This window comes from Aotus nancymaae, unplaced genomic scaffold, assembly GCF_030222135.1.
Source record: "Aotus nancymaae isolate 86718 unplaced genomic scaffold, 86718_ANA_hifiasm-v0.15.2.pri h1tg000010l, whole genome shotgun sequence".
In the NCBI taxonomy this organism is placed as follows: Eukaryota; Metazoa; Chordata; class Mammalia; order Primates; family Aotidae; genus Aotus; species Aotus nancymaae.
Window position 1 is genome coordinate 8,387,935 of NW_026988421.1, and position 15,007 is coordinate 8,402,941.

Here is a 15,007-nt window from a genome sequence, read left to right on the forward strand (position 1 = left end):
TGCATCTGTTTATTTATCTGCCTCTTGGGGCATAACAGGCCTTTGTTAAACATGGGTTGAATGAATGAATAAGTGAGGAAAGAGTCCGGAATCAGCTGGACATGAAGATGGCCTGAATAGGAATCAAGATGAGAGAGAGCTGTCAAAGATGCCCGTGGGCAGTGCCCTGACCAAGGAGAGGGTATGCGACAACTACTGCTGCCCCATCCACCCCCAACACCATGGCCACCACGTCCACTGACCTGGCCCTAGCCTGGGCCAGAAATCCTGGGCATCACTCTGCAAACATTCATTCCCTCATCCACACCCACAACACAGCAGCAGGTGCGCTCCCTGTTCTAGAGAAGAAAAGTGACATGGCTTGTGCCGAGCAGAGCCTGCCAGCGGTCAGAACAAATCCATGCTGCTGGCATCCCCACAGCCCTGCCTAGACCCTGACGTCAACACATCTGCTGTTATAGTCGTCATTGTGAGGAAAACTGTCATCATGAGTGTTGTTAACATGGGTGAAAACAAGAGTAACAAAAACTACCGTTTACCAAGCACTCAATGACTTGCACCAGGCACAGGCTGAGGCAGTTTCTCCAAAATTCCTTTATGTAACTCTCTCAACAGTGCTAAGAATTAACAACATTTTCATTTTGCAGATGGGAAGCATGGGTTCTGGGAGGTCAGGTCTGTGGGACATCCAGGTCAAAACTCTCTGGACCATGCCCTTCAACGGGTCCTCCAAGGAGCACGAGCCTTGGGGGAGGTGGGAACCAGGTCTGATTCAACTCCGTATGGCCAGGTGTATCACAGTGGAGTGCTCAAATTTGAGTTGGAACATGAAACCAAGAGAAACATCCCAAGTCCCCGAGAGTCAGGGGTGTGCGCCCCGCTGGCCAGTGGGGTCTGAGAGCTACCACCTACCAAGGCTCCTCTTCTTGGCGTGGTGGGTCTGCAGCTGGATGGGACCCAGGACGACATCCACCTTTTCCTGGTAGGAGCCCACATCCCTCTTGGACCTCACCACGCAGCCTCGGTAGCAGCGGGAAGAGTAGTCATGCGCCCTGCACACCACCATTTTACACTGCAGGTACACGGAGGGGAAGCGGCTCAGGAAGTGGAAGGCACTGAACTGGAAGCGGGCGATGCCAGGCGATGGCTGTGAGTAGGGCCGGTAGCTTTCATCCTTCACGCATCTGGAAGAGAACAGCAGCCCCTTATCTCTCACCAAGCCACGATTCCTCACGATTCAGCTGTGCCAGGTGAGAAACTCCACAGCCTGTCCTCACTGCCCTGGCCTCCTGCACACCTCACCTTCCTTTTGTCAGAATGTGTGGCCTGCAGACAAATCCTGGCAGCTGAGGTACCTCACCAGTATCTTTAGGCAGCAAATCCTGTGGGGGCTTTCCCAACAGATAAGCAGGCCCCATACTGCCTGGTGGGTTGGGGCCTAATCCCACAATGACCACATCCTTGATGGCCCCAGGTAAGCCAGGTGAGTCAGGGAAATAGCTGGAGTTTGGAGCCCAGGAGCGGGACCCAGAGACAGGGCAGAAAAGAAAATGACCTTTCCTTCTTTTTCCTGGTGCCAGAGCCAGGCAAGGTCCCATCCAGCTGCACTCTGAATACAGTGTCCTGGCCCTCCTTCTCCCAAGGCCGATCTCTCCTGACCCTCCTCAGCCTGCCCTGAGCTCCAAGAGCTGTATTTTCCACACTCGCCTGCAAACCCTCCAGGAGCCCCTACCCCAATATCAACTCCATCCTCCTTCCCTCGGGCATCTCTTCTCAGGTGGTGTCAGAAGGAAAATAACCTCAGGATATACGTACAGGAATTTTCCTAAGATATGGAAGAAGCAGCTCACACTACCCCAGTTGTTGTGGAATGGTGGGATTTTGAATGACATGGGAAAGAGAAGAGCCAGGACAGCTGGCCCACGGGCCCAGGATGGGCATTTCTCACAGGTAGTGGGTGTGGTCTCCAGGGCAGCCCGGCTGCACCTGGGAACCTGGCCAGGGCCCGATCCCCTCCTTCTGTCTTCCAGAGCCTCCTTCCTTCCTCCGTGTGCAACCCAGATTCTCTCAAACACTGAGATTTTTTTTTTTCACAGCAGCTCCCTTAGTGGCAAAGGAGGAAGCAAAAATAGCCGAGGCTTGTTCAGAGGTGGGGTCCTTGGGAAAAAGCTTAGGGTCACTCAGAAGCCTCTGGGCAGTCACTGCATTTGTCATAAAACCCTGCCATTCAGGGCTCCACACAGACCAGAATGCCACAGCCAAGCACAGCCAAGGCTACACCTTGGAATCACTCAAGGAGTGCTTTCAGTGGCCCAGAATCATGTACCTGCCACATGGCAAAGCTGGCAATTCAACCTTGGTCTGCTCCAAATCAATGCTTTTCCCACTATACACAGGTCTTTTTAACTCTATGGCTGGAGTTCAGTCACCTCGAGCCTAATCTCAGTTTGCAGCTAACGCACTGGGTGAACACTGCTGAGCTGTCTATTCTCTCCAGATGTTAACTGGAGATGATACATGGTCATCCCACCTGATGAGAAATCAGGGATGTGATACAGAACACAGAGTAAAAGCCCTTCAAAAGGGAAAAGCTACAGGACGCTACTACATGTAGAAAGGGATCTAGTTAAGCTTGAAGCCCTGGGAACTGCAGTTCATCAAAATTCACATTCCTCAAGCCTTTGAGGCTACTCATGTTTGAGTTATCAAGTAAAGGTTTAGGGCCATCGCATAAAGACACTCCTTACCCGCTCCGGATTAGATCATAAGTCAAAGATGTGAAGTCATTGTAGTATGGTGATGCCACGCAGGTGTCCACGAACAAGGCCAGCGTGGCATCAGAATGGAGGATTTTAGCCTGAAGGTACAAGTTCTGGTTCAGGTCCACGTAGTAAGGGCTGCTGGTCACAGGATACAAGAAAGAGGAGGAAGAATAAAAGGAAATGTTCACGTTGAAATTGCCATACTGCACTTCTTCGACCCGGATGGTGTCATTAGCAATGTACATGGTGTCGACCCAGGTGTTCTGAAGCATCCTGCAGCTGACGTGAATAAGGAGGTCCTTCCTCCTCTTGATGAGGCCATGGGAGACAGCTGCTTTGAGGAAGTTGGAATAGTTGATGGTGTCATTGTCTACCTAGGAGGGGCAGGCAGGAGAGCAGAGTCAGGCACATGTCACCTGCTAAGGGAATCCCATGGCTGATTTGGGTGTGAATGAGAGGGACAAGGTGAGGCTACAAGACTTCCACCCCTCCCAGAACCACTCAGAGATGGCGTGTGCCTATCCTTTAGCTACGAGCAGGCAGAGGGCGCCAGAGTCCGCACTCTGGGTCCAGGTCTGGGGAAGAACAAAAGGAAGGGTTTCTGCGTTCTCTACCTGCTCTTAGTATATGTTTTCTGACTTTAAACTGTCTTAAAAAATGGTTTTTTTGCTTTACATTTCAGTGCCAACAGTTGTCACAATAAACCGTATGACTTAACAATCAACCGTATGACCCTTCTTACTCTTTCAAAGACACTCTCAAGTGCTTTCCATTGAACTCTACACATTAACATAAATATTTGGGTGGATGTCACATTTGCATATGGTGCCTACGATGGAAGTAAATTCTGAATCCACTCCAAACAATGCACGTGGAATGCAGATTTATTTCTTGGTCAGAAGCAGCAGATCTGATTTCAGATTAAAATCCATTATTAGATACTGCTCAGTTTGGAAGGAAGTCAGTTTGGTATGTAATGGAAAGTCTTACAGATAAGTCAATGGGTATTTCCACAGAGACAATCCATCTCGTGGCGGGAGGGCCTCATCTAGCTCAGCCACACCAGCAAACTTTTATCACACAGCTGCTAAGCAGGCCAGCTTGGTGCAGCTGCGGGGAGCTCCAGCCATGGATAGCCCAGCCCTACGTCTGTGTCTAGACTCGCAGGTCATAGCCATTATTGCCTTGGGCAAGTGGCTTACCTTCTGCAAGTCTTCGTTGCCTCATAATTAAGTGGGAATAAAGTTGTCCTGATAATTTTAAAAGTCAGATAGCACACTTAGTTCAGCGTCTGGCATCCACGTGAACTGTTGTTAATACTATATCGACTCTTAGGCTCAGGACTGGGGCACTGGGGGTTGCAAAGATGAACAAAACATTGGCCCTGCCCCTGAGGCACTCAGTGTGATAGGCAATATGAATATTTAAAGAAAATAGAGGAGGCCAGGCGCAGTGGCTCATGCCTGTAATCCCAGCATTTGGGAGGCCAAGGCAGGAGGATCACTTGAGCTCAGGAGTTGGAGACCATCCTGGAACACATAGCAAGATCCCACCTCTACAAAGAAAATTTTTAATTAGCTAGATGTGGTGGTGAATGCCCATAATCCCAGCTACTCTAGAGGCTGAGGCTGGAAGATCACTTAAGCCCAGGAGTTCAAGTCTGCTGTGAGCTATGATCTGCCCCTACACTCCAGCCTGGGCAATAGAACGAGAACCTGTCATTAAAAAATTAAAATAAAATAAAAATAAATAAACAAGTGGAGGAATAAGAATATGGCATGTGCTGTGCATGACCACCCAAGTTAGAATAAACAGGGTGACAGGGTTGTCTGGCTGCTCCAAATGGGTGTGAACGAGTGTGAATGGTTGTGAATGCGTGTGAACGGGTGTGAAGGGCCCTCAGCAGAACCACTCAAGTATCAGTCTCCAGGATGCATACTTGGCACAGAGGCAATGGTCACCTTCAGTGGACTGACCTCCATTGACCAAACTCACAACAAGCCAGAACCCAACACAATTAAGGCCGGGGACAGTGGCTCACACCTGTAATCCCAGCACTTTGGGAGGCCAGGGCGGGTGAATCACCTGAAGTCAGGAGTTCAAGACCAGCCTGGCCAACATGGTGAAACTCTGTCTCTACTAAAAATACAAGAAAATTAGCTGGGCATGGTGGCAGGCACTTGTAATCCCAGCTACTCAGGAGGCTGAGGCAGGAGAATTGCTTGAACCTGGGAAGTGGAGATTGCAGTGAGCCGAGATCGTGCCACTGCATGCCAGCCTGGGCAACAGAGGGAAATTCTGTCTCTAAATAAATAAATAAATAAGTAAATAAATAAATAATCAACAAAATTAATGTACAGGGTGAAATATAAAAGCCCCCAGTTTGAATGGAACACATGTGTGGCATATCCAATATATACTCATCTTTGCAAGTATATCTACCTGGCTTATTAAAGTCCTCTCCAAAGGGGAAATGTATTGGAGTCTAAGGGAGCCAGGTGACCACATGCCTGCTGCAGGCCCTTAGAACCAGGCTCCAGAGCCCACGGGCCCAGCCAGCTGCTACATGAGAGTCCCTTTGCCCCTCAGTGTTTCCTGTGTGTCAAAGGAGTGGGGTTGACTTTGCCAGGTAATGAACAGCATGACCTTGGCACCTAGCATGGTGCCTGCCACATGGCGCCTGCCACCCAGCAAACACTCAATAGGACGTTGGTGAATGAACATGATCCCGACAAACCGAAGCCATCTGAACGTGTGTGTGCCAACGTGCATGCTCTGTGCGCTGTACGCAGGTGAGCCATTCATGCCGTGTATACTCTGCACTCCCAAGCCAAATAAAAGCATTGGCAACTTTTTCCTGTCTTTGACAGACAAAATCTTAAAATAATTATTTAGGTTTGAGACAAAAATTCAGAATTTAGAGTGGCTAACTTAGAATAAATTTATGCAAAGTTAAATACCGCTATGACAAATGTCCTGTTCCATGAGGCCTGATAATGCGATTGCCACAATAAGAGTCAGAACAACTCCAGCCCAAGCAGCTCCTTCCTGCCCCTCTGCCATCTGCCCCCTCTGCTGTTCATCCCTTCCAGCCTGGCAGCCGGCAGCCAGGGATCAGCTTTCAGTCATTACACACTTACGTTCTCTTTCTAAGTTTCATATAAATGGAATCACAGAACACCCACTCTCCTCCATCCGGCTTTCTTTGCTCAGCATAATGTTTTCTATCTTCTCAGATGCCAACATCAGCCTTACCACTTCCTGGCTGAGTAGTCTTGGTGCCTCTTGGCTCAGCCTCCCCCATAAAGTGGGGATGACAATAGGAGAATACTCGATGAGAACTTGGGGAGTATGATGAGGACTAATCACAGCATCTGCCACTGTAGGGTCACTACCTGTCCCTGTTTGCCCAGAGTGAGGGGTTTCCTGGAACACGTGGAACTTTCTATGCTAAAATCTGCAAAGTCCCAGGCAAACCGCAGAAATCTGTGGTAGGAGCTGTTGAAAATTTCAGTATAATCATAGTTGCAGCCACCTTCAAGCCTGTAGAGAAGGGACACACCATTTTGGCTTCACTTTCACCCAGAATTGGATGCAGGAAGTCATCTCAGATGGTGATAGCTCAACAAATGGTAGCTGCAGAGCCAACTGACTGTGGAGTTAATGAAGCTGGAGCTTTGGGGCCCCCTCTACCCTGCCTGGTGCAACGTGCAGGCCTCCTCCAAGGCCCAGCAATGTGTTTGCACAGCCATACATTTTTACAAAGTTTATAAAAGCTCATAGATATTTGTATTCTTTGGCTTAATAAGGCCCCTGCCGCTCTCAACACCCACCCCCCAAAACCCTAACTATATAAACTTCAGGCCCTGCAAAATCTGGAGCTGCCCCGGGAGCTGCTGTTGGTATTGCTGATGGGAGTGGCAGCCTGCCAGATGCCCTCTCTGCTGAACACAGCTGGAGAGACTCTGCCTGCTAAGCTTCCTTCCTCTTATTTGGAAGTGACTGCAGCCATATCACAGCATCAAAGGTTTATCTTCCTTTATTCCAATTATGCCCTGATTATACCCACATCATAATTTCTATATCCCCAGAATTCAAGAAGCACAGCACATACCACTATAAGAAAGCTGGTGCACTGGGACATGGGGTGGAAAGCCCCAGGCTTACCTGCTTGATGGTGCCGCAGCCTGAGTAGGGAATTGTGAATATCACCTGGCTTGGCATTATCTGGGGCCGACACTGGTAGTAACCGTTCCAGTTGGAAATGACAAGGTCACTGGCAGAAAAGCCCAGGGATTGGAGGTAGCTCCTGCTCACACTGGCTTGCATGTGATTCGGCAGACAGAGCAGGTCTAATGGACAAGGACAGATAAGACAGTCAGTCAGTCAGTACCCCGAACTCCACAAGTATTATGGGGCCGGATGCTCTTTCCACTTAAAAAGTACACAGATCAGGGTGGCTGACAGGGAGAGTCAGCTCTTAGGATGTGGGCATAGGCCTCATTGCAACCCCTAAAGTACCCGGAGTCAAGTCAGCCCCATCCTTATGAAAGCCCAAGGAGAGTACGTGGACTCAGGATTCCTCTGATGGAGAAGTGGAGGTGGAATTTTTAAATAAGTGGAATATTTGGCCAAGTTACCATTTATCTATGAAGTAAAGTAACTGTATGGTCAAATTGTGGGGATGTCATGAAACAAGGTCTTTTAGCCATGAAGCAAGTTGATCTTTAATCCTGGGTGCATAAGCCACCCTGCCTGGCCATTGGCCAATCTACACATCAGTCCATACAGCAACTCAAATCATGGCCATACAATCTCTGCTGGAAGTGGCTGAGTGACCTTATCTCTGCCACTTCCAGCCACTCAGCTCAGTTCATCTTCAGATAGAAGCCAAATGTGTTAGGTCTCAGGCCATCGTCACAGTGTCCCTCACTCTGAGAAAGTCACAAGGTTTCAAGCCAACTGGTTACCTCTGCCTTTGGCACTGACTCATCACTCACTGCTAAGAGCATCATCTGAGACCCTCTACTTGGGTCATTACTCTCTGATGACCACAGTAAGGCCAATCATCGTCCGTCAGCCAGTTTTAGCCCTGACTTCATTTCTGGGCAGCCAGAGTCCCAAGGCCTGCTGCTCCTGGCCCCTTTCAGCAGGAAATCAAGCCCTGGTGACCTGAAAGGGTTCCTTCATTTCTTATTTCATAACCACAGGACAGTTGAGCCACAGAAGCTCTCAGGATGTCCCCAGTCCCTCCAGAGCATTCCCACAGGGGGACTTACTGGTGCTGTCATTGGAGGGACTGGAGTAGTACTCAGCCCGGAACCCTCTCTTCGTGATGCTGCGGTCGCTGATGAAGCGAATGGACATGAAGTTGGAGGAGGAAGTGAAGGAGCCACTGGCCCCATCACACACTCGAGCAATGAGAGGGGAACTGTGGTAAGGGCCGTCGAAAACTTCAATATAATCATAGTTGCAGCCACCTTCAAGCCTGCAGAGAGAGGACACACTGTTTTGGCTTCATTTCCTCCCAGAATTTGATGCGGGGAGTCAGATCTCAGGGTGGGGTCACACCTCTGTGCCAGAAACTCTGACAAAGTTCATCATTAAAAGTCATAGTTCTCCTTGGCTAGGCACAGTGGCTCACACCTATAATCCCAGCACTTTGGGAGGTTGAGGTGGGTGGATCACCTGAGGTTAGAAGTTCAAGACCAGCCTGGCCAACATGGTGAAACTCTGTCTCTAATAAAAATACAAAAATTAGCCAGGCATGGTGGCATGTTCCTGTAATCGCAGTTACTTGAGAGGCTGAGGCAGGAGAATCGCTGGAAACTGGGAGGCAGAGTTTGCAGTGAGCCAAGATCGTGCCACTGTACTCCAGTTTGGGTGACAGAGTGAGACCCTGTCTCAAAAAATAAAAATAAAAATAAAAAAAAGAAAGTCATAGGTCTCCTAAAATCAAGGGAGTCTCATCTTCCTCAGCCTCCATGCCTGGGTTTTAGTCCTGCCCTTTGCGGTCATACATATGAAATCTACAGCCCCTCACCTGTCAGCCCTTTATATCAAGAAAGGAAGAGCTCACATCCTAATTTAAACCATTTTTCTTCCATTGAAAAGTCCCTAGTGCCCCCACAGAATAAAATTAATATCCATGAGCCCATAGTGAGAGAAATAAATATTGAATAAATAAATATTGGGCAAGTCAAATAATCTCTCTGAAGCTTTTCTTACTTACAAAGGCAAAATTCTGATCCATGCACCCTGAAGAGGGCTGTGGTGAAGCTCAAATAAAACACATACAGCAAAGGGCTTTGTAAAATGTCACAAATGGTTATGGTCATTTCTATCAAGATGCTGGTTAAAGAACTGGACACGGCTAACCTTCTCCCATAGGACTGCATAAGCTTTACGTGCAATCTTTGTATTGTAATGACAAAGAGAATAAAATGATGGATCTTTTGCAAAATCCCAAATGAATTACTAAGGCAGAAACTCTAAAGCCCACTGCAAACAGAAATCAACAGAGAAAACAATTTTGTTCAACAGTGACCATTAGAGAAGAAATTAGTGTAGCCCCTTGTTCAGGACACTAGAAGATACTGGTGCCTCTTCACGGTCATCTGGGCCACTCACCTCCTTGGATAAATCATACGTTAATGTGCTTTGGATGTCAGGTGCGGTGGCTCACACCTGTAATCCCAGCACTTTGGGAGGTTGAGGCGGGAGGATCACCAGAGGTCAGGAATTCTAGACCAGCCTGGCCAACACGGTGAAAGCCTGTCTCTAATAAAAATATAAAAATTAGCCAGGCGTGGTGGTGTGTGCCTGTAATTCCAGCTACTTGAGAGGTTGAGGCAGGAGAATCGCTTGAACCTGGGAGGCAGAGGTTGCAGTGAGCCGAGATTGTGCCACTGCTCTCCAGCCTGGGTGACAGAGCCAGACTCCACCTCAAAAACAAACAAACGAAAAACATACTTTTGGTAATGTCCCCTCTGCCTAAAACAATGATTTCTACTTGTGATTGGATGAAGAGCAGATACCCTCCCCTCTGCAGCAGTAATTCCTCCACCTCTGCCCGATCCCTGGGGAACTCACACAAAGGAAGGAGAGAGTGGAGAAAAAGGGTTCCACAAAGCAGATAACGACTGTTTTTGTTTTGTTTTCCTGAGACAGGGTCTTACTTTGTTGCGTGGAGCTGGAGTGCACTGGCGCTATCATAGCTCACTATAGCCTTGAACTCCCAGGCTCTAGCAATCCTCCCACCTCAGCCTCCTGAGTAGCTGGGACTACAGGTGCAGGCCACCACGCCCAGCTAATTTTTGTATTTTTTATAGACATGGGGGTCTCCCTATGTTGCCAAAGCTGGTCTTGAACTTCCGGGCTCAAGTGATCCTCCTGCCTTGGCCTCCCAAAGTGTTGGAATTAACAAGCCTGAGGCACCATACCTGGCCAGTGTGGTGGTTAACAGGATTATTTGTGTTATTATTGCCCCTAAGACTGTCATGACTCCTAGCAACCATCTTTTTCCATTGGATAACATTTTGTAAATATTTTCACATCTCTCTCTCTCTCTTCTCTCTCTCGTGACCTTCCCAGTAACCAGTGAAGTGAGGAAAGCAGGTATTTTATTCCCCTCTTTTGACTGAGGCTCAGGAAAGTTGAGTGACTTCCTGTGGTCACACAGCAAATTAGTGGCAGACCTAGGACTTGAAACCAGAGCTTCTGTCCACTCCAAGGCTCTGTGCCCCCTCCCCTACTCTCCTCAGGAGGCCTCTGGGCTAGGTCAAAAACTTCTCCTGGACAAACATCTCTCCTGATGCTCTAAGTACCATTTATTCCCTCTTGAAAGGTCTGTGGGGCCCCCAGGCATTCTTCGTGGCACACACTTACTGGACATCTCTGAAGATCACAGTCACACGGTAGTTGCTTTGAACCTCAATGTCCCACACACAGTTGGCATTGTTCGGATAGTTCCCAGGATAGAATGGGCTGGAGAAGTGCCCTGATGCTTGGTTCAGGAAGCCTCCGCAGGAATAATTTGCTGTCAGGACAAAACAGGCATCCTGGTGACCCCAGAGCACACTGCACCGTCACCTGGGGACTATTTTAAATTTAAATTACTTTAACGGTTTTAAAAATAATTCCCAAGACAGAAATCAAAGAAGAGCAAGAGGTGGCCTCAACTGGGACTGTCCATTGAGGGCTGACGGGGCACTCCTGCAGGGAGACCACATTTGGGGAAGCCATCTCCTCCCCAGCTCCATTGTCACTGAGGGAACGGGAAGAGGGATCTCCAGGCCACTCTGCCACAGACTCGTCATGGAGCTCAGAACTTACTGTTTGGATGACTGATGTTGGGAAAAGGAGCTGTTGACAGAAAGAAAAGATCAGGATCAGTTTTCCGGCATCCCTGGCCCAGCTGCCGAGTGCTCATGGGCTGTGCAGATGCTGGGTCCGCAGGGAGGAGCTGGACATAGGCCTTGCCACTGGGGAGCTCACTCACCCTTGGGGAGGTCTGGAGGAGAGCAAATCCCAGCAGAGTGGGAAGAGGCTGAGATTGAGCAAAGCCTAGGGAAGGAGGGGCTCTCGGAGGTCTAACCCTGTCCCAGATCAAGTAGGGAAAAGAGGGCAGTAATTACGGGGCAGGCAAAGAGGTAGAAACGGGGTGTCCCAGGCAGAGGAACACTGGTGGAAGAGAATCGGGAACCTCCAGGTGGACAGAGAGGCAGAGGAGGGGAAGAGGGCACCAAACATAGGGAATGGATCATGAGGAGCCCTGGTGGTCATGCTGTGCAGAGGAGGTCACCACCAGAAGCCCCTGAGGAGTCACTTGAAGGCAGATGCACAGGGGAGAATGGAAGGGAGGGGACAGGCCTGAAGCTGCTGCTATGGGAGGCCAGGAGGAGGATGACAAGGTGAGCGGGGAATGGAAGGCAAAGACCTGAGATGCCAGGGCCATGCTGGTAACACTCAGAGCAGCTCAGGGGCAGGCAGGCAGGAGCTCAGCGGTGCAGTGGGACCCATTCAGCCAACACTGACCAGGGTCTGGTGTCTGGGAATACAGGCAGGCCTGACAGGTAGCAGGTCTTGCCTTGGGACTGACTGGAGATCTGAATCTTACGTGGACCAGGCCATACTGTCCTGGTGGCTGGCAGGGGAGGGGACAGGAGCTGTAGGGGATGGCACCACAGATGAACTCCTTGGAGAGTGAGCAACTCGCCCTGCACAGTCTATGCAGCAGCAAGGAAGAGACCCAGACACCAGGGAAGTGGGATGGAAATTGGGAGGACTTACCAGTTGTTGATAGCTGGTATCCTGAAAAGGAAGAGAAGAAAAGCATAGGTTACAGATGTGTGGCTTGGAGGAGGGACCAGAATGAGGCAGAGATACACCCACACGGCTCATAACCTGCCCCCTCGCTGAGGGTCCACCAGGTCCACCAAGCGATTGCTGTTGAGAAGCCTACACAGCTTCCCCAGATGCTCCCTAAGTCCCATCGTATTTGGGGTCATGAGGATTACAGCTGAGGTCAGAACACCCATCACGCTCTACTTGATCACGATTGTTCTAAAATCATCCCAATGGTTGTCTGTAGCAAGTACTATCATAGCCACCCCGACTCAACAATCAAGGAAACTGAAGCATAAAGAAGTTAAGTCATTGCTGGAGGTCCTTAGTCAGATGAGTGCTCAGCATAATGGCCCTGGGTCCAGAAACTGGCCAAAGATAAAGCAGCCCCCTGCATGCTCTTCTGGAGTGCACAGGCCACGGGGACACATTGACCAGCTCCTGCCTGGGCCACAGACACCATCGGCCACTGGCCTTAAGCTCTCCCTTTAGAGCAGGTTACAGGTGAAACAGGCCTTCCATGGCATTGGGCCATACCTGAGCAGATGACACCAGCATCTTCACGGTGATGACAGTTGTGGGAGAACCAGCCTCGGTTCCGGCACTGCCAGAGAGTGGATTCTGTCCCCAAGCATTCTACGTCATCCAGGGTGATGGGGCCAGAGCCAGAGCCAAAATAGGCATTTCCAAGGGCTGAGAGTGCATGTCCACAGCCTAGCTGTCTGCAGACCACCTCAGCTTCATGAATGGTCCAGGAGTCATCACAAACTGTCCCCCATGTGCCACGATGGTAAACTTCCACACGTCCGGCACATAGACCATAGGATGAGTTTAAATTGACCAACCTCAAGCTGGCATCTGAAAGACACAATAACTGAGAGATCATGGTCATGTCCCACAACAAATGTCCCACCACAAGCCTCAAAGGCCAAGCATCCCACAGGCTGTTCCCCACCCCCAAAGTCACCAAATGGAAATGTGGAAAAGTTGGGGTGGAGGCACTGGACTGCTCCATGTAGAGTTGAAAGGGGCTCCAGATATCGCCAAGCTCAGATCCCCTCACCTCCAGATGGGGAGGGGTGGCTCTGCAAGGAGAGTCACTAGGTCTCCTGGAGAGTTGGTGGCAGATCCAAGGCCAGGTGTGACCCCTAGTCTGCACCCTTTGCTGCCTTGCCAAGGGCCTGCCCCTCCTTGAGGCTCACACAGTCAGTGCCGAGAGAAGGAGAATGGGCAACGCATCGCTGAGACCCTTCTTTGATGTCCTTGGGGAAACACGATGCCCTCAAAGAGGCAGCTGGGTAAATCCACTAAGCCTCATAGGCATGGTCTAGTGTGCACTTACCGCTCGGGAAGGAGTTATACCAAGCCAAAAAGCCGATATTTTGGAAACTGATGTCACTTCGAAAGCGAATGGTCATTCGGTTGTAAGAAGATGTGAATATTTGCCTGGTATCATTACAGATTTTCCCCAGCAGGTGGCTGCTATTCAGTGATCCATCAAAGATTTCAACATAATCAAAACTGCAGCTATTGTGCGCCTCCAACCTGTATGGACAAAATGTATCTAAGTTAACACTGAAATTCCTATCACCCCTCCATTTTATAAATAGTCTGGACTTTACAAGTGATGCCATTGAATATAGGTTTTTCTTCTAGCTTTTCCTCAATTAAGTCAGAAGACTTCCCAGTATTGCCTGATGCTTTATGGTAGGGATCAAAGCCACCAAAAGCTTGTCCATGGCACACGAGAGTGAACAGCATCGCAGCCCAGGACACAGTCTAAACCACTGGGTGTGCTGCAGAGGGACTCATCCCTCACCAGATGACCAGGCATTACTTACTGCAGATTACTGAAGCCCAGGTTTATGCGGTAACCGTAATTCACTTCTATTTCCCAAACACACTTAGCATTGTTGGGATAGTATCCAGGGTAGGATGGGCTGGAGAAGGTCCCACTGGCATTGAATAAGAAGCCACCACAATTTGAAGAGGGTCCTAGAGAGGAGAGAGAGGACATCTCCATTGCACCAGGTCTTCAGGTATTTTGTGACAAGCAGTCATCCTCTGCAATTTGTGACATGACTTAACTTTCCCTGTAAACAAGTCCCCTCTCTTGGGCCTGATTCTAGGTGGCCCAACATTAGGAGTTTTGATTCGAGTCTGTGATTTCCCTGTTGGGCCTGGACAGCAATCCTCTGGGAGGAAGAGACCTTAGCTTCAGAGGGAGCATGTGTCACCTCGAAGCAAAAATGCCAAGAAACCAACAAAGTGACTGCTATTGTTGCTCAATCAGCTACAGACAGGGACGTGGGATAACACTGGCTGAGCACAGCACTGACTGTGGAGAGCAGTTCATAACACAGTATTCCCTAGCATCTTCCATGAGCACAGGACTCTGCCATTTCACAAGTAGTGCAACGTGGGGTCGGGAGCAGGGTTTCCGCAACAGGTAGCCTGGGTTTGCATCTTGGCTCTGCCTCTATCAGCTCTATGATCTGGAGCCAGTTACTTAACCTCTCTGCCTCAGTTTCCTCATCAGAAAAATGAGAGTCATAAAGGCATCTGCCTCATCAGACTTTTACGGATATTAAATAAGATACATATACACAAACATTTATACATACATGAGATACGTTTATATGTCTATATAAACTTTTAGTACCAGACGCACGAGCACCCAGTGATATTAGCTACTGTTATTTATCAGAAAGGGATAAATACTAAATGGTCAAACATTTTGTTGGTTGGCTTATTGTAATAAAACTTTTGAAAAACATGTGCACACTCAGTGATATAAATTAAAATGTTTTCTTTTTTTCTTTTTCATAACTCTCTTTGTTTACTTTTTCTAAGGGAGACAAGTCCATGGTTTTTAGCATACTCAGAGCTCTGAAGCCACC

The 15,007-nt window shown here is 49.0% G+C and overlaps 1 protein-coding gene across 1 annotated transcript in view; it reads right to left on the minus strand.

The window, feature by feature from the left end:
* Positions 1–571: 571 nt before the first annotated feature.
* LOC105718001 (deleted in malignant brain tumors 1 protein-like) overlaps positions 572–15,007 on the minus strand; it is a 93,005-nt gene continuing 78,569 nt past the window's right edge. Inside the window, 11 exon segments of the mRNA XM_064373771.1 lie at positions 572–940; positions 943–1,184; positions 2,748–3,136; positions 6,930–7,114; positions 8,042–8,250; positions 10,650–10,800; positions 11,097–11,126; positions 12,054–12,074; positions 12,645–12,965; positions 13,450–13,652; positions 13,949–14,102. Coding sequence (XP_064229841.1) covers positions 909–940; positions 943–1,184; positions 2,748–3,136; positions 6,930–7,114; positions 8,042–8,250; positions 10,650–10,800; positions 11,097–11,126; positions 12,054–12,074; positions 12,645–12,965; positions 13,450–13,652; positions 13,949–14,102 — 1,937 coding nt within the window. The 3' untranslated portion in view covers positions 572–908.